This window comes from Haemorhous mexicanus, chromosome 5 (genome assembly GCF_027477595.1).
Source record: "Haemorhous mexicanus isolate bHaeMex1 chromosome 5, bHaeMex1.pri, whole genome shotgun sequence".
Taxonomy (NCBI): Eukaryota; Metazoa; Chordata; class Aves; order Passeriformes; family Fringillidae; genus Haemorhous; species Haemorhous mexicanus.
The window spans coordinates 22,703,104-22,723,564 of NC_082345.1; the positions used below are offsets into that span (position 1 = coordinate 22,703,104).

Here is a 20,461-nt window from a genome sequence, read left to right on the forward strand (position 1 = left end):
GTACTAAACATATTAGGTCTGATTCACTGCTGCCTAGCTTCAGTTTATCCTAGTATGAGGCAGAGGAGTTACATCGGCATAAATGTGCAGTGAAACACTGGTTCCCTTCTCATTTTAAGGGATCAGCTGTTTCCACTGACTTTTATAACACTGATGGTAAGTAGATTCACAGTTGCTCCACTCCAGTTATGTTAAGTCTCAGCTGTGGTAGATCATACAGGGGATCCAGTCTGGGGAAAAATATAGGCTGGTATTTCTGGCATAGAAGTGCAACCCCTAATAGTGAAGGCAGGTATAGATTGCAAAAAAATAATGTGCTCTGGAGCTGGGCTGACAAAATCAAATTAGCTGATTTAGAAGAAAAAAACAGATTCGAGGCAGATTGCCTTTTGACACAGGATAACTGCTTAAGTGCAAGTCCACCACAGAGCTTATTTTGAGCAGGAGCTACATACATGATCCAAAATCCAGATTGTCTACAATTCCATGGCACTCCAATGAGGGCACTCCTGTCAGCTGCACTGAAACTTTCCTGGGGACAGGGAAGGCTGCCACAACACCATTTCAGTGTGTTCCACTGCTCCCATTCCAAATACGGTGACTTTTCTCTTGATGTTTCAATTTTTTCCATAAAAAATTTAATTTTCCTCAAAGAGAATTTCCCTCCATCTACTGTTTGGCAGGGAGGCTCATGCCTCAAAAATGTTGTTGGGCAAATCTTCACAATCATATGCTATTAACAGCAGCAACAATGGAGAATCCTTTCTCACTGAAGGATTATTCCCTGCAATCCCCTTCAGTACTTGTTGTCCAAGGTATTTTTTTTTTTAATGAGGTGTTGACTAATTCTCTTGGGAAATTTTTCTGAAGTCTGACAGGTCTCATTGTTAGCATTCTACCCAGCCTAAATTTTGCTTTACCAGACTTTGCCTCAAACTATTTCCCTATTTCCTTGGTGTATTATGCATCTTTCAAATATTTGTAGGCAGTTATCATATCCCCTTTTTTAGCTGTCTGTCAGCCAAGTTAAACATAAATAGCTTTTTTAATCTTCCTCCATAAATCCAGCTTGCTTTCTTGAAATCCAGTACCCTTCTCCTACTTATGTGTCTCTTTGGTATGATGAAGCTACATATTTTGTGGTTACTTTTCACACGCTATCACTGATCTACCAGAAGAAAGAGGCATCAGAAAATCAGACAGTAGGTCAGGGAAGGTTTCTAGTCCAGGTAAATTTTTTTTTGTTTTTGTAACACAGACTTAGCTCCACTGTCAAATAATTGAGGGTTTCCTTTGAATTTTTACATCGGTCAATATTCACAAAATTCAAACACTGTAGAGTACTTTCAAAGCTAATTGCTGTAAGAGATTAATTAGGAATTTTGTGCACATTCTATGCTTAGACTTGGAACAGTAGAACACTGCTGGAAAATAAATTTAATTGTCATGACAATGTGTTAACTGATGTGAAAAAATTACTTTTTTTTCCAAAAACAACTAGAAAATATTATCCAGGAATTTTGGGGTTTTTTTTGTTTGTTTGGCACTAGTGAAACAAGTGTTCCAATGTCTTAGCACACATTCCCTAAGCATTTGCTACAGGAGGCCAAACCCCCATTTTTCAGATCTATGTAAACAACAGGGAAGTATTTCCCATCATATGCATCACACAGGACTGTATTGAAGCTTCACCAGAGCATTGTTTTGCACTTACTGATTCTGTACACAGGCAGTTTCTATTTACTCATTCAGTCATTATTTATACATGTATATATATATATATATATTATGTGTGTGTGTGTGTGTGTGTATGTATATGCGTATATATGTATGTATGTATGTATGTATGCAACCTTTGGGAAGAAAGAGATGGGATTAAATGCACACAGCAAATATGAACTGAGATCAAAAGACTTCAGGGACTTAATAGCACTTTAATGTCAGCTAGGCTCTGGAGGTATACTATCAAAATGCTGAAGAAATTCTTCCATATGGAGATCTTAATGATGAACTGCCTCCAGGTCTTGGTTTGCTCACTTCTCAAGGTGATTCTGAAAATCTCAGCTTCATGTATTAGTAATAAATGACTAAAACAATTTCCCAAGGAATGCAATTTATTCTTCATCCACTGGAATACTTGTACCAAGGCTTGTTATTTTTTAGAAGATAAGTTGTAATTTAAACAGACACAGGTAATACCTGGTAAATCTGTACAACTTCTGTTTAGCAAAATGAACAGATTAGAATATAATCCTTTGTCTGCCCTTAAGCATATACTAACACCTCCTTCCTCTGTTGTATACATGCAGATTTATAGATTTTCGCTTCGGCTCCCTCAAATACCATAGCTATGACAAAAAGTGTAAAGAGGCATCCTACTTGTCAAAACACCTTCAGGAAAATTAGCAACTGAAGCAGGAAAATCCCTGCTGGAAGAAAATCCCCTGAAGGAGGGATAGAAGCATGCTCAAATGTAGGCCTCCTTCAATATTAATATCCTTCCTGAGGGCAGACATCTTTGTTCTTCAGGCCTCTCATGTACAAATCCTCAAGTCTCCTCTAAATACAATTGCAGAATGACTGATCTGCAAGGCTGCTTGAAGTTTTTGGTATTTTGAAATTTATATTAAGTGTTCTAATTATAAATTGAAGGGAAGCTGGGAAAAAATTTTATTTTTTTCAGTGTCTTATAGTGGTTTCACAACTTTTCCTATGAAAATGTGTCTGTATCCAAAAGTCACTGCGACAGTGTTAGATTTTGTAGGTCTCCTCTTTCTCTGGTTTAGCTCACAGTAAATTCATAAGGAATTCAAGTGTGGAAAAGCTGAGAGAAAGATCCAAGTCCAAGCAAATGAAAATTAAAAGAGAGGGAGCTGCTTTTGTTATGACAATAGCTCAAAATTTCCTGAACTGCAGATTTTGCTCGCTGACAGAAGCCAAAATCCTTGCTGATTTTCTTTTCTTTTGCTGATGATGGTACTTTTGCAAGATTTCCCCATAGTCATCATGAAAGTGGAACAAGAGGCCTGAAAGCCACCATGAGACATCTGACATGAGTAATCATGACATCAGTGATCAGAGTTGTGCTCAGCGAAGGACTGTGGGAAACATGCACATAAAAATGGCACAGCTGTGTATGTGTTGTACTCCCGCAATGTATTGCAGTGTGCCCCACACAGGCAGCATGGGAAATGTAGCCTGCAGTTTGATTTTTTTAGTTCATACTTTTAAAAATAAAAATAACATTACTGGTTTTTACATATAGGAAAAAAGCTGGATGAGCAGCCAGGAGCAGACGCTCGACTGAGTGAAGTCCACCTGGATGCAGCAGGCGGGGCAGAGCCTGTGAACTCTGCAGGTTAGTGCAGGTCTGAGGCACACAAAGTGACTCTCCCTTCTTTCTCAGGAAGCAAGAGAGATTTTGTTCACCCTGACGGGGATTCCCAGCACAGAAGCCAACTGCTCCAGTCCCCCCAGCCACTCCTTCCTTCCTGTGCTTGGTTGTCTACTTTTAAAGCAAATTGCCTGTGCCAGCAGGTGGTGTGAATTAGCCTTTTCTAAGGGGAAGGAACTATGGGGTGGGATAACCAGTTAAGAATCAGTCTCTAATGTTGTCTCTGCAAATCCACAAATCAAATTAGCTTGAACAAACTGGAGGGAAACACATGGTCCAGGCACCCTGGCCCTTGAGTAGCAATGAGCAGCAGCAGGCTATGCTTCAAGGGGAAAAAGCCCAAAACAGTCGTGGAAGTGGGTACAAAAACACCCTTCAGGGGATCCCTGAAGTCATTCAGCTCATGGTGTGTGTGGTGCAGAGGATATTTGCAAGGGACAACATAACAGGGATCCTGGAGATTTCCTTGGTGTGATGGCACTTTTGGAGCAAGGCCTGAGTTTGCAGGGAGGCTGCTGCTGATGTGCCCAAACTGTGCAAGTGCTGGAAGTGCTACACAGTCCATGGGGTGTCTGGGAAACCCAGTATGAAAAGAAGTGGGGAAAGACTCCTTACAATATCCATTTGCTTTGAGCTCTGACTTTGCATCTTCTTTCCTTCAAAGACTGTTCACTTTATTCTGTCACCTAAAAAGAAATCAAGCAGGTTAAAGGTCAGTTTTATTATTTTTCTTGGGTTTTTAAAGAAGTTTAAACCATAGCCTAAGGAGCCTTCCTATGCCATTTGGGAAAGAAAAATCAGTACATAAAACCAGTCATTTTAGGTATCCACTACAGCAGGGAAGATTTTATGGGCTACAAAATCAAATATAACAGTGACCCTGGATGTACTGGAACAGTCTCTTCAGTTTTTGTCTCCAGTACTAAGCTTGCTGATTTAATTCCTACTGAATCCATAATTATATAAAAGAATATCAGGGTTATCATTATTATCTTGCCAAAATGTTCATTCCTTATGCAATAACTCCTATAATGATTCTACCAGAAATGGGGAAATATTATTCTGGATATAGGATAGGTTTATGAGGGGCTATCTGTAGGAAAAAAAACATCTCTAGGGGTTTTGCCAGTAACTTGAACAAGAGTAGAGCTAGGTTTATGCTGACTGTTTTTGAAAATTCCAGCTTTGATTTGTTAATGACCATTTGTATGACAGAGTACTGCAAGCTAGTTATCTGCAGAAATAAATACTCAAAATAGAAGAAGAAAACAGGACATAGCCAGGCAAGCTGTGGTTTGTACCAAAGCTTCATATTTGCAGGAAGACAGATATATAATATTGCTCAGTTTTTTCAGGAAAAACACAACTGAAGCACTTTTGCCAACCTTTTTGAGTTCATGTAAAAAAAATAATACTGAAAAGTGACCTTTGAGGATTTTCCTGTGTAGCATTTCACTGTCAGATAGAAAGCCATGGCCCTGAGTCAGCAAGGAACAGGCAGACGTACCTTTAAACGTGTGAAAGTTATTTATAGGAGTAATTTAGTGAATCAGGGTTCATAGAAGAGAGATAAGGGGAAAAATTTCATTTAAAAGGCTAAACTAAAGGAAATCTTGGCAAAGTTACATTTGAAATGTAACATGGGCCCTCTCCCTACCTGCCTTTTAAAATGAATTCATTAGTTGCAGAAAAACTGTTTCTAATAAAAGTGGTAGTACTTTGCTGGAAGACAGACTTAACATGGTTGCTTACCAGCATGATAGTAGATTCATGTTTATGATGGAGTATGAAATCCAAGCAAAGGTTCCAGATATCAATAGAGAACAGATTAATGGAGAACTTTCCTCTGCTAACAGCTAGCTGAACTCATATTTTTCTGAATGCTGACAGGCACCACACAAAGAAGCAACCACCAAGACCTGCAAGGCAGAAGAGCGCCTACTTTTGCTGTGTCCTCATAGGAACCACTCATTCTCTAAAAATCAAACCTCCCCAGGGTGCCTCAAGTAGGACATTGAGGAACCATGATAGCTAAAGCTTTTATAAAACCTCTGGCCTGAAGCTACAATGAATTAGTCCAACATAAAAAGAGATATTTCTGACAAAACCTTGCCTGTTCTGATGAAAGACAGTATTTGTAATCATTGGTGAGAAGACCACATTTGTTTATTTTTTCTAGTTCTTCCTCACCCCTCAAAACAAGCTGAAATGACCTTTCAACAACAGTTTGTTTCTTCTTGGCTTGATCTGAACAAAGGCTTTGTATTCACACACATGTGAAGGAGAGTATGGATGCTTTAGTGGTGAAAACCCAAATCTCTCCTTTAAGCTTTGCAGGCTTTCTACTGTCCTCTCAAAAACCAGTCAACCAAGTGTTTGTGTGTGCTGAGGACTGTAAATACCAGGGCAGGGGGCTAAATTAATTTACAGCCTTCTGATACTTCCAACACACTTTCATTTAGTGGGCAGTTAGTCAGTATGGCCTCATTGTATTTCTGGAAATTTGGCATTAGACATGGAATGTTCACGCAGGTAGTGCGTACAAGCTTTGAATGGTCAAAACTGATGTCACTTTTGTTCCATTCCTCAGACTCACTTGAGCTTCTACAACTGGAGAACCTTGCTTCAGCTTCTGACCGAGGCTTCTTCAGAAGAAAAGGTTTAAAGGGAGAAGGCAGATAAACTAATGCAGGAATTCCTGTCTCAGTAGTACCAGCTTTGGCAGAAGGAAAGCCAGATAACTTTGTGGTGGAACAGTACAGCTTTAATTAAGGTTTAGTGAGTGTGATGACAAAAAAGGCTTTTCTGCTGTTTGAAGCAATCAGGTCTGCTCTCAACATGTGTATTTTCTGAAATATTTTTAGAGATGCCCTCTGTGGCTAGGGTGCTTTTGCAGGTGTTTGGGAGCATGTTGATGTCTGAGGGGAAAATATGCAAATCTTCCTTTATTTGCATGGCTGAACTTCAAAAAGCTGTCTCTGCTAATTAAAGCACATTGAGGGCTCTGATCCCTCTCTCATGGAGGCGGGGGGGGGGGGGGGGGGGCGTGCTTTAAGCTCTATTTAAGCTCTATGGGCTCTCCCTCAGAGTGTCAGCCAGCAGGATCCTATTCTCAGTGCAACTGTGATACCACTGCAAATGGTGACAAGGAACAAATTGCATCTCTTGTGAGCAAACCGAAGTACCTCTACTTGCCCTGGGAAAAGAAATAAGGGAGGGTCCAGTAAATCTGCCCCAATTTTAGCTTGGAACAGTAGGAGGAAATTAATTTATTCACTTGTATCCTGTGCAAGAGAAAATTGTCCCTCTATTCTCTCACCAAGAAAAAATGTTGCCCTTACTCTGCCATGTTTTCTGTAATCATCAATAGTTTTGTTTGTTCCAGAGTTACCTGCCTGTCATTTCTAGATCAGGATAATAATTTGGAACTTTTCAGAAAACAACATTCTGGCTCTAGTAAAAAGCAACTGCAGTTACTTCTTCATAGGCCAGGACATGTTGTTCATGTGCTGCTCATCTGGGCTTTTTGTGACTTCTCTATTAATGTCAAAAGAGGACAATTTCCATGCCCACCTGGACTAGTCTGGTGGGATACCCAGGGATAAGACCACACTAGAAACTTTCATTTCCCTTATGAAAAAGGGAAGCATCATTCCCTTATGAAAGGACAGATTTGTTGAACTGTAACACTCAAGTTCTGGGCTGTTGAAAGCTTTGTAAATGTCGTGTTTTTCCAAGGGGCTGAAGCTTCCTGTCTTCTATGCAGTACTCACAGTCATACACTCCTGAGAAATTGAAAACATTTTGATTTCCTAAAAAAATCACCACTAATGATAAAATTCCTATTCATGCATTCCCAGCACAGCTGGGATGATGACACACTCTAGTCCTAGCATTCTTGCCTGGCAAGTGAGGGCTAGGGCTTTATATGTAAATAAAAAATATATTTACATATTTTCTAACATCTGTTACGAATTTGTTTTCCCTTAGGTTCTATTTAAAGTATGTCTTGTCCTGTTATCTCTGAGGCTGAAATTTTGAAGGGTTTCTTAATAAACTATATGTACTGCAGAGCCACAAGAAATATTCTCCCTCCTTCGCAGCTTTTCAGATGGTCCTACAGTTATTTTTATCTCGTATTTCTAAATGCATTAGCATCTCCCCAGCCTATGAAAGAACAGTTTTCTTAGTGGATTCCTGCTGGGAAAGGTATAATCTCACCACTAACTTCCAGGGATTTATATTGGGTCAGTCTAACCTGTTTGTCCTGTCAGCCCAGCTTTGTCATTGTCCTGCAGCTTGGTGCCTGTTTCAGAGAGCTCCCTGTTCTTAGCTCAGGGTTCCATCCACAGTTTCTGCATCCTGGAAGAAAAGCTGCCTGCTGCAAAGGACCAGTGCTGGAGCCACCACTGCAGAGATGGATCTCAATGGCCTCCAAGGCCAAGCAATGCCACAGCCAGGGTTAGAACTGCAGAAGGACCTTGGGAACAAAGTTCAACCCATCATCCTGACAGGAGATTTATGCAGTCAATGGAGCAAAGCTAAACAGGACAGCAAGTAGGATTTGGGACTATGTGAGAGAGAGACACACTTTATTTGTATTAAGTAAATAGGATAAAGTGAAAGGGGAAAAGGCAAAAAAGAAAAGGTCAAGGTGGGTTGATGCCAACATTCCCACATGGTCTCTGACAGGAAAGGCTTCAGTGCAGGGTGCTCATTGTGTGACAGATTGGCCATTGATTTTCAAAGGGGCTCAGTGTCAAAAAAATCTGAGCTCATACTAGCAGTCAAGATGCTTTGCCGAATGAAGAAGTCAGGTGATGTCCTGACCCAGAAGTGCACCTATAGCCAGCACCCACAGCTGATTTCCTTATTTGGATAGCAGTCACCTACCTAACTCCTTTGTGGCCCTGGGACTGGTGCAATACTCAGTGTGAACTTGAGCTGGGATGAGGAGTCTTCTGGAGATTCTTAGAATTGTCTTGTAAAATGCTTTTCCAAGGAACAATTAAGCATCAGTGCAGAAAAATATAATTTCCTTTAAAATTCAGGGCTCTCTATGGCCAGATGAGATGCAAATCAAAGGGTTTTCTGCAACGATAAAATTCCAGGAAATATAGGGCAGGGAGTAAGGAATAGAGAGAGATAGCCAGAAACAAAAATGCTCAGATAATCTATCCAAAAAAGTTGCTTCTCCAGCCAAATTACTCAGTCTTTTATGAGAAAGATGTCTTGGTTTGGTGAGGAGGAAAAAACAGCTCCACCAGACAAAAAAAAAAATCTCCAGTTGAATTCTAAATACCAATAATGGCAGTGGACACCCCGCTTGTAATCTGCTGTCGTAAAACTTTCAGTTAAAACCCTGAAATGAGTAACCCTTGAACAGGAACCAGAGACCTTGGGGTGATGCTAGCAAAAATTAGAGTTTCTATAACTGTTTCCACAAAAGCATTCCTGCAGATTTGTCTCCAGAAGCGGCTCATTAAAATGAGCTGTGAATCACTGAGATAAATGTCGAATCAAACTGATAAGCTTCTTATATATACCAAATTTACATGAGTATCAGATATCTCCCTTCATTAGGCTGGTTACAACTTACCCTGTAGCTATAACTGAGGCTCTGCTGTTGCAAAGTTTTACTGTACATGCTTATGGAGTCAATAACAAATTTATCTGCAAATTTGTCTGCAGTAACTAAAAATGCTCCTCTCTTGCTTCCTTGCTCCTGTCTTCCCCAAACCATAAAAACTCAACAATTTCTGAGAACCACTGGAATGCCTATGCAGTAAACATAAAGAAGACCAGGTCTGTCTACAGATTTACTATGTGACTTCAGCTAAGGCATATTGCTCTGGACTTGTCTTCTGTAATAAATAGGAAAATTAAAACTGTGAGCTCCGACCCCACCCCAGAGCTGTGCACTCTGAGAGTTGTACAAACATGTACATAATGACTCAGAGCTTGCCACAAATGTGCATCACGCCTAGCCATCCAGAACTTTCAAAAAGTCATTATTTTTAAAATTAAACAAGTAGTTTGTCCTCAGCTTCACTTTTTAACTAGTGTGCTAAAAAGAAAAAAAAAGTTGTTTCATAATTGCTGTTACAGAAGAGACTTGCAGTATATTTTCCACCACCAGCACAATTAGACCTTATTCACCTCAGGTGCAAGAACAGGCATGCTGACTTTGACTATACACCTCATAATTCCTTACTCAATTAGCACAAAGCAGATAATAATTCCTTTTGCAATGTATTAACACCTGCCTACTCTTCTGCATCATTGGCTTCTTCCCTTTATTCCCACTGGGTTTTAAGTGGTTGTAATCTAGCAGCTACGGCCATGGCTTCTTGTTTTAAAAAGCTCAAGAGAGATAAAATGAATTAGAACAATTAAAGCCTTTTTCTTTTTTTCATAATATCCATACCTTGGATCCTAATCCAAACTGCCTATAATTTAAAAAAGCAGAATATACACCACAGGTATCTTGGCTGGCTGCATCAAGGGTGAAGCTTAATGGTGTCTTGTTCAGAGCCAATACGAAGACATTGCCAACCATTTCCTTTATTTTAGCAAATCCCCAGCACACACAGCATACCTAACACCTAGCTTCCCTTATGATGCCCACTTGTTTTCCAAGAAAAACAATCTAAAGCCTTCTGGTGATTGTGGGGATTCAAAAAAAAATGAAAACTGACTCCCCTTTTTACCCTCTCACCAGCTGATTATTCTGTCTGTTCAAAGCCATCTAACCAAAATCAACACACATTCAACAGCAGTGAATGGCCATCACTCTTTTTTGATCAAATTACTGCTCAAACCCCCTAATTTTTACCAACAAAATCATAGTCAATAAACTGTCCCTTCCCAGATGGGGAGGAGAAAGGACCATGACCATCTGTCTCTGAGCTACAAATGAGTTGTACTCTGCTCAGCCAGCTCTGTCTCACCTACAGCACACCTGGCCCACAAACCTCATTTATCTTCAACAGAAAACCCACAGCCAGTTGTTCTCCACCAAACTTTTCTAGAGCTGAAAGCTCGGTGTGCTTTGCAGTGCCAAACACTTCAGAGCAAGGGAGTCTCTGTGGCCACCCACATTATATTCAAATGCACAAATGAGCCAAGGAGGTTTGCATAAACAACTTGGAACAAAGTGCTGAGATGCTGCTGTATTTCTGCATGACAAGTTCATTACCATCTGGCATTGGCTCATGCTGATGTACAGTGAAAAAGAAAAGAGAGAGAGACTGTTCACAGTTACAGTAATTTCATTTTATTTAATAAAAAACAGTATCAGATTAAAAATACAAACACTTCAGGTGATTATCCAGCATTTTTCCCTGTGTGCCTTGTAGAGCTCAAACCAACCAAGGATTGGGAGAAAAAAAAACAAAAAACCCCCCAAAAATAACACCAAACAATTTTGGCCGGAGCTGTAAAATAATGTTGCACCAATTAAATTACACCAAATATATTATTATAACTTTGAAATGGCTTTCAGACCAATAAATTAGAAAAAAGACAAATTCAAATAAAAAAATTGACTTTGTATTACAAAAAAAAAATTTAAATAAGAATCACAACACTAATAGTAACAATGTGCAGTCAAGTTTTTTTTCTTCTCTTCTAGGAATGATAACATGCCAGTAAACATGTAACATGCCAGTAACATGCCAGTAAATCCCTATGTAACATTTCCAGTTTGGCAGCAAGCAGTCACTCACTCATTCACATTTGTACACAAGGAAGCAGACCTGGTCAAAAATCTCAGAGATAGGAGCCCTCAGGGTGCTCCTCACTTCCCTGCCACAGCCAGGTAAGCTCCCTTCCCTTCGTCTTGAAACCTCTATAACTCCACTCAAGGTTTAGTGCCAGATGTGCACGGAAGGCGTGATGCACTGGACAGCACTGCACGGGACAGCACTGACTCACACCAGCTGCAGATGCAGTTCTTACACCCCAGGGCATGAGTTAAAAGCCATGGCTGCAAGGCACATCCACCATTTTTTCAGAAAGGCCATGGAGGCTATATTGAGTTGTTTTAAAATGCACCACAGCAAACCTGTTAAATCAACACACTGCAAAATGGTTTGGGATGGCGTAAAAGAGCACATGCAGGGCTTGTGAGAGAAGATGAGATGTCTGAATATCATAGAGAGAGGCACACATCTGTAGAGAAGTGACCTGCAATTGCCCTTCCTGAGCAAACAACAGTGGGCCAGATTTCACTTGACTACCTGAGAGTACATCTCTCAGAGATTTCATGGTATTGACGCCGTTTATTTCAGAGTCAAATTTGGTCCAGTGTGAGTGGATAAGTAAAAGGTAAAGGTTCTCCACAGATTAACTGATTTCGGAAACTCAGGCTGGTTCATCTTTTTGCTAGGTAGCCCACTTGATTTTTAGGAGGAACCAGCAGACTTAAGTACCATGACACACTGAATAAGAAGAATCTGCAAGTGAAATAGCTCCCTGTCCCAGATGCCAATGATATATGGACTTATCCCCGATTCCCAAGGAATCCCCAGAGGAACTCTCTTCGGTTTCTGCACCATCTCTACAATTTGGGACACAGTGGGTCAAACACTGCTTTCAGTTCCAGTTACAGGGCAGGAGTGAGACCAGAACTTGCCCCATGCCCCCCTGCTCTGGGTATAAGTGTGGATACAAGTTTTGCAGCTGTGGATCATTTGACATCATCGGCTGAAACCTGTGATTTAATCACACCAGTGCACCTCCAAGAAAGCCAGGGGCTATGTGCTCATGGAAATGAGACTGAAATGGGCCTGAAGATTCCAGTTTGCCCAGGCCTGTCAAACACACAGTGCCTTTCTGACACAGGCTCACATTCAGGTAATCCAGTAGACCCATGTGGTACCTTTATGGGAGTTGAAGCCTATGGTCTGGATAGCTGGATATGTCTGAGAACACAAATACATATCCTTTTTTTTTTCCAAACTGGTATCATTGCACACTCAGTACCAGTACCAGCTACATTAGATAGAGGCAGGCCCACAACTTTATGCTAACTCTGTTATTAAATCTACTGTTATCATGTCATCATTCAGTTCTTTCTGCTCTGTCAACACCAACCTAGACACATTTTCATTTGCAGAAAGGCATCTTCCCATTAACTTTCTGACCTCTATCCATTTCCTACATTCTACAACCTTTTCCTTACCTAACATTCTGGCTGCAAACTACCGTCACTCCCAAATACTACAAGCTAGCAGCAAGGTGGCACCATTTGCTGACAGTGACCGAACTCTATATTGGAGTGTCAGTTAACCCTAGGGACCCTTTGTCAGATTCATCTTTGTCTGGGCATTCATCTGGCTGGCCATTTTGAAAGAGTCACAGATTGAACATATAGGTTCGAATGTCTTAAAAGGTCATTTAGCTGCTGATAACACCCATTCCTTCCAGTTGCCCTTATCATTTCTGTGGCTCTGTTTTTGCTAGTAGCTGGAAACAATTTTAGAACTTTCTACTCAATGAAGAGCAATGGGTCTGGTCACTGTGGAAGGTCTAGATATGAATGTCTACTCCATTGCTTGTCCACAAACACCTCATGAGGTTTTTCTGGGGCAAGTCTCTCATATTATCTTAGAACATGTTCAGAACCTCTCAGGTCATTCTGGTGAAAGAGTCTGTGATGACTACTTCGCCTGGTGTCCTGCATAATGCAAGCCGAAGATTCCCACTGAGCAATCACTGTGCTCAGATAAGTAACTTCAGAGGGAAATAAAGCCTCTTGTTCTAAAAGACATCCAAATCTGACTTGAAGAATTCAGCTAATCTCTTCAAAAAGCTTATCTAATATTAATTACAAACATCTCAAAATGTGTGTCCCTCACTTCCAGTTTTAATTCTGTCTAACTTTGACTTTGAGCCATCAAGTCTTGATGCTTTTGTCTGCTAGCTCCTGATGTGCTTTGATCACAGATATAAAGACCAAAGGTTTTTCTCTGGCCAGGTAGGTAATATTTTGAGGACACAAAATTAGAGTAGTGTGAGATGGCTTTGGGGTAACTTTACTTGGAGTTCAGCTAAGTAGGTACAGTCAGTTCCTCTGAATCAAAACCTACCATTGTCAGCAGATCAATGACCTGACTTACTCCATCATAAAGGTACACAAATAACTCCCTTTCCTCCCTTTTCCATCTTCCCTCTGCTAGTTGAGCTTGTTGCAGATCTCTAGGGCTTTCTTGTAGACCTGAGTTACATCATCCATGTCTGTGAGAAGAGAAAAACTGCTGTCCCCCAGACGGTTGCGGTAACGCTTTAGATACTGCAGCCGGGGGCGGTTCTGAAGTACTTCAAAGTCTTGGATCTGGAGGAAATTTTCAGCAGAGACACAGCTCCGTATTCTCTGCCTGTTTGGCCTGTTCTCTTGTAAATCTAGCAAATCAAATGAGTCACTGGACAAAATACTGTCATCGCTAATTACGCTGGAAGGGCGACTGTAACTTCGAGGTAATGCATCCCCAGGCAAGACCATTTCTTCCATGGCCTCCAGTGTTGGTGTGTCAGGGCTAATTAAAGCAGGATCAGTGCTGTTGGTAGAATACTTGCTGTTATGTTTCAAGATGCCCTTACGCCTGCAGGAATGGCTGTAAGACCCATTTCTGGATGGCTCTGTGACCCCTGGAGAAGTGTCACTGTTTACTGTCTCATCATTATTGTCCAAGAGTTCAGAAGATTCACTTCTTTCTGGAGAGGAGTAATAGCCTGACTCCCTTTGCTGAGTCTTCTTTAAGATTCCTTTTTTTGGCATTAGTGAAGACTGCTTAGTGCCATATTTGCCAGCTCCCTCTCCCTCTACAACACTTTTAATGGCCACACCAGTCCTGCACAACTCTTGCTCCATCTTAAAAGCAGAGGGTAACACTGGGCTGACAACTCCTTCAATGAAACCTGAGCTGTGAGAGCGATGTTCACTGTTGCTCCTTTTCTTCAGGATGCCTTTGGGTCTCTTGGAGGTCGGCTTGGTTGCATTTTCAGCTCCTCCTTCCTGGATGGACTGTGCAATGTCATTTTCCTTTTTTGATTTTTTCAGAGACCTTTGTCTCTCTAGTGTGACTTCAGGACCTTTGGGCTTAGAAAGGCACTTGATTTTGGTATCAGTCTCTGGCTGGAGGCCAGTAGAACGGTGATGCCAATCAATGAACCTTGCCAGCAGTGGGGACTCAGAGTCCCTCATGGCATCACAGTCACAGACACTGCTCTTGTAGCCCCAGTTAACCCACCAGTGGTTGGCAATGTCTTCAATGGTTGCTCGGCGTTCAGGGTTCACCATCAGCATCCACCTGATAAGACCACGAGCATCTATGGGTGAAGAACAGCATGTAACATTTTTAGAACATGGGTATTCTTAGGTTTGTCAGTTTAAATTGAAAGCGTGAAGACAATCAAATTAGCAAAAATAATGCTCCATACTACAAACAAAGTGAAAAGGAACAAGGCCTTGACCATCAGTCAATGATGGAAAGTGCCTCTGAGAACTATTTTATCAGAAGAATATGATTCACTCTGGAAAATGTACTCTGGGCTATCCAAAAAATTAATGTTTGTACGGTATTAGACAGCAAATAGTTCCATATTACTGAAGGAAGCCACCAACCTATCGACTCTAATGACAAAACTTAGAGGACAATGAAACAAAATTGGGGTATTTAAAATTATCTACACATTATTGCTTCTGTATTTACTTTTTCCACAAACAATGTAGTCTTCTGTATTTCCATACAGAGAGCAAGAAGACAGAAAATTGAAAGGAATGGCAAACAACCAAAAGATAAATATTAATTTAAATATAATATTTGCATAGATATTTAAGGCTGGAAGGAGTCATTATAATCAGGGAGCCAGACTTAGCGGCTACTCTTCTGTCAGGTGACTGCTTAATGTGCTGTCCTAGAAGCCAATGTGAACACAGTGGCATTAATTCAGATTTTGGCCTGCCTTCTTTAATAAGAGACTGTGTTGCTCTGACCATTCACCTTCTCTCTGCTTGTGGTAGCCCACAGTGTAGTTAGAGGACTGATCTGTACCAGTATGTTGTACGAGTTTCCAGCTTGTCTGAGCAATTCCACTTGCAACAGCTAACAGACCTTCCACTGCCACAGATCTACTTAAAAGAGCCCATTGCAGCTCCCCAAGGCAAAAAAAAAAATCTATCTGCTACAAAGCTTTAGTTTCAAAAGGGCTTTTGGAAAGTGCTGTACCCAGATGGGAACTTATAGCAGATGAACTCAGTAGGAGAATGAGATTTTTTTTTTTTGGTGTACATCATTCTAAGATGACACTGTAACGTGTTGGAAGGGGCCAAACAAAATGCTCCATTCTGAACTGCTGTCAGCTCAGTACATGGCTCTCCCTCCTTTTTCATACCTGAGGTCTGTGTTGGCTCACGATATTCTCCACTGCTAATCTGCCTGATGAGATTTTTGTGATCAAAGCCATCAAAGGGCATCGTTCCATAAACCAGAGTGTAAAGCAATACACCGAGGGCCCAGCTGTCAACCTGAAATACAGACACAACACATGTGAAGCCCAGGAAAGTTGATCCCTGTCCTTCTCCATGCCATTAGCACCACAAGAACAGCATCATGTCCAGCTGCACCTACTGCTGGGCAAAATGGTATCTAACATCTCACTAACCACCCACAGGCAATGTAAACAGAAGTGAAGCACCTTAAGAACTTCAAATACGGGACCGACCCAAGTAAACTCACATGTACAGTAACATTTGCATTAATACTCCCTGTCAAGAACATTATTGTCAAAGACATCCCCATACCACCACAGAAAAACTGACCCTTCTTACCTCTGGGCCTCTGTAAGGCCGTCCATTAACTATTTCAGGGGAAGCATACAGTGGGCTTCCACAAAAGGTCTGCAGAAACTTGTCTTTATGATAAAGGTTGGAGAGTCCAAAATCAGCAATCTGTAAATAGAATTGCATAAGGCATTTGTAGTATTAATGATTTCTTAAAGTAACAAAAAATCCTTTTTCAGGAAAGACTTAGCTGTATTTGTCTCTGCCATAGGGAAAACTCAATGTGGATTTTACTTTTCTCTCTAAAGATCCCTCAGAGAAGAAGGGTTCCCAGGTTTAGTCCTCCTGATGAGGAACAAGGATGCTTTGGGTCCATTCACAGAGAGGCCACAAACTGCATAACCATCAGCTGGTAATTTTATCCTGGATGAATTGCGTATGCTTGCAAAGACAATCTCATGCTGGGAAGCCTGCTGTCCACTGACTGCTCTTCATCTTGTATAGTCATTTATACCAGAGGAAAGCAAGCAGAAAGTACCACCCTTCTTATCACACACCTGCAAGCCAAAAGCCAAGACCTCTAAATTTAACAGGAGGAGGGAGGCAGGAGTGTTGCAGAAGCTAAGCATATACTGAAGAAAGTGATTTTTTAAATCATCTGGAATGTAGCTACACCTGAATGAGGGGCAAAGCGAGGCAGTCATTCATTTCTCCAGATTCAGGGACATGGGGCTGAGGAATCTGAGCTGTTAAGCCCACGAGATGTCTATCACGAGATAATAAACACAAGTCTGGTTCCTAACTGGAAACAATGGGCCCAAATCCGGCTTGCCCAACACAAACAAAATTTCCCTTGGGACTGCTGGGAATATTGCCAAACATCCCAGAAATATTCCAGAAAATTGCAGGATCAGATCCAAATATTTTGTTTACTTCAATTCTCTGTTCTTGTTCTTATAAAACAAAGGCTGAGGACAACAACACTAAATACTCCCACAACCTCTGCATTTTCCTCGTTTCTATAGCACTATCACTGTCATATTTTCTGAAAAATCTCTTTGCCCAGAATTTTCTCCTGGGAAGCTGAGAAGCCTCAGAGAAAAATTAAAGCAATAATTATTTGATTTGCTTCCCCTGTGTTTTACTGCTTTGGAATGTGTTTGGACACTATTTACCAACAGGTGTTTCATTGGTTTCATTGGTTGTTTCATTGGTTTCATGTGAATTGTTTTTACTTAATGACCAATCAGTGCCAAGCTGTGTTGGGACTCTGGAAGGAGACACGAGTTTTCATTAGTATCTTTGTAGCCTTCTGTCTGTATCCTTTCTGAATTCTTTAGTATAGTTTAGTATTCTTTAATATAATATATCATAGAATAATATAATACATCATAAAATAATAAATTAGCCTTCTAAGAACAGGGAGTTAGATTCATCATTCCTTCCCTCATCAGGGGTCCCTGAAAATACAACATGGCACAAGGCAACATCTCATTTTCATCATCATTATAAGACATTAAAGCACAGGCATAAAAAGGTATTGTAGATATAAAAAAATTGGAGTTTTCTCTGGGTTTTCTTCACCTTATTAACGTCTTTTCTACCAGAAAGAAATTAAATCCCAGGAATTTTCACCAGAGAAAATTCAAGAAAACACAAAGTGAGTGGGAAACAAAAGGACTCGCCAGCAAAATCATTCAGTCTTGGCTTTCTAAAATGCATCATTGATGCCTCTAATACCTGTTGAATTACAATGTTCAGTGAACTCTTGGAAAAGGTAAAGTCTTTGTCTCTACTACCTCAACTAGTACAGTTACACTGAAAAACGACACAGTTGAGACCAAAACAGGAACACATATATGCTTTATGAACAGACAGAAATAGATATATAGTTGTTAGATACTTTCATGTTAGAAACACAAACTTTTTATATATCCTTTTTACACATTTTTTAAAGTCACAAGTCAGATATGAGATTACATGCTTCACTCTTCCCTATTTTGATGTTCTGCTTGTGCAGGTATTTCACTGACAATCTGTATTCATCCTGCTCAAAGAGCAGCTGATTTCTGTTCCTTAATTTTAATTCATCTCAACATGTTCATTCATAGATTGAATTCACTCAGTCCCTCAGACAGCGTATTAACAACCAACAGCAAAAAATTCAAACCTTAAATACATGTGGTTTGTAAAATCTTCACTGTATGGTTGGAATGTCATTGAAAACAGCTGGCGTAGAATTGCAGTCTGCAAACATATTCTCATGGCTCAGATTGCACTTAATACCCTTAAATTCCACTTTCTTATCAAGTTACCCTGCCTGACTTGCACGAAGTTGGTTTTAAGCCTTATGAAGTGTGCCCTGTCAATAAGGGGAAGAATGGGATCATTTCAGTGTTAAAAATTCGTGCTGGTCACTGATTTTTATTTTAGTTCAGGATGCAGCTAAGACAAGGACAAACACTGCACAGTGTGATTCCTTATGAAAATACATTCCCTTAACACCATGGAATGTATAAAATGCATGTGGATGTGCATGAATACATACATACACACACACACACACACACACACACACATACACACACACACACACACACACACACACCCCCACCCCCCCACACACACCCATATAGGGATACATGCCATTGTTCACTCTAAGAAACTCTCAGACTTGGGCATTCGTGTTTTCATTTTGACCATTCAGGAAAAGAGTATTTATGTTACAATCCACTCCCATGCTCACAGACTGATGTTTATCAGCTTTTCCCATTAAAATTGTCATGCCCCCCAAAACAAGATTAATAGAAGCCAACATTACTTCACGTTCTTGGCACTTAAATGGAACTAAGTCAAAAAAGTAAAAAAAACTTCCTAAATTGGGAGGCGCAGAAAAGTGGATTTCCAGTCCTCTTGCTTCAGGAGTATATGTTTCATATTTATTGTTAGCTATGTTAAACCAGATGTAAGTTATTGTTGAAGTGTGGAATATAAATTCCACGAAGTTCACACTCATGGAAATTGTCAGCTTTATCCCACTTAAGAATCTGTCTCTCTGAAGTGCAGATAGAGAAATAATTATGTCTCTTAAAGCAAATGAAATATATGTGCAGGTGGTGAGACTTCCAGCAAAGTAAATCCTAATTCCATACATTTAGTCTGTATATACAAAACCCTCTTGGGTTTCTAGTGGTTAGTCTGATTGGTGTCCCCTTACCAGCCCAAGAGAATGAGCAGTTAGCAGGATTATGTTACTGTTATACTTGCATTGTTCTACTCTTCTGTCACTTTGGGGTTGATCATTCCGTTATGTCAGCCTCTGCTAGACATCTCTTTTAGCTGCAATTCCCAGAACAGGAACCGTTCTCATCCCTACTGTGAACAACGATGTTCAGTCTCACAAGTGTTTAAAGCTCATTTGATTCATTTATGTCTGCTGCATTTAGTGGTTTTCAGTAAAAGGCTGCAGGAAATAGTACTGCATACAAGTGCATAAAAAAACCTAGTAATACACCACAGATTGGATCACCTTTTTCCTCTCATTGCACTCCACCTCTGGCCTGTGGATATGCAGAACTCTTCAAAATGTGTACTTTTTGTTGCTTCCAGACACTGGTGTTTCCTTGTTACTGTATTCTAACATGACTCTGCTTCCAGAGATTTTTACTCACCATCACAACTCTTAAAAATAAAACAAACCCCTTCTTATGTCTCAATACTCCTTTATGACCTTCATTTAATTATCTAAAGCTTAAGAATGGTTTCCAAGTTAGTGTAGTAACAAGTAAAATAGCCTGGGGCCCTTTTAGGTTGGATAATAATTTCTAATGAATTACTTGTCCTCTTTACTCCCTATTTTAAAAGTATTATTTAAGCTGCTATACAGGGATCGATTTTTACAACATCATATTTTTTCTTCACGTTATTATGACATGTAAATCATAATGCATAGATCATTGGCTTCATCAGAAACATGGATTTAATTGCACATTCCACCCAAGAACAAAGAGATTAATTTAATTTTCTCATTCTTAAAATCAAACTGCCAATTTTGTGTTTGTAATCCACTGAACAAAATATAAATACTAGGAAAGTACAGATAAGACTATCAATCCATTTCTAGAAAATGCCTTCCCCTGAGTATTTGAAGCCTTAAGTCAATACCAAACCCCTGCAATTTTTTTCTGCCTGAACAAACCACATGTAAATACTCTCAGAATGCAGGCCTGATAAATTTACTCCTAATAAATAATTTACAGTTCCATACGTGTTTCCTTGCCAAC

General features: G+C 40.2%; 1 protein-coding gene across 1 annotated transcript in view; it reads right to left on the bottom strand.

The window, feature by feature from the left end:
• Nucleotides 1-10,647: 10,647 nt before the first annotated feature.
• Nucleotides 10,648-20,461, bottom strand: part of NUAK1 (NUAK family kinase 1) — a 48,191-nt gene continuing 38,377 nt past the window's right edge. The window contains exons 5-7 of the mRNA XM_059846233.1: nt 16,227-16,346; nt 15,791-15,923; nt 10,648-14,725 (exon numbers count right to left, since the gene is read on the bottom strand). Of these exons, the coding sequence (XP_059702216.1) occupies nt 13,572-14,725; nt 15,791-15,923; nt 16,227-16,346 (1,407 nt within the window). The 3' untranslated portion in view covers nt 10,648-13,571. The remainder of the gene's footprint in view (nt 14,726-15,790; nt 15,924-16,226; nt 16,347-20,461) is intronic.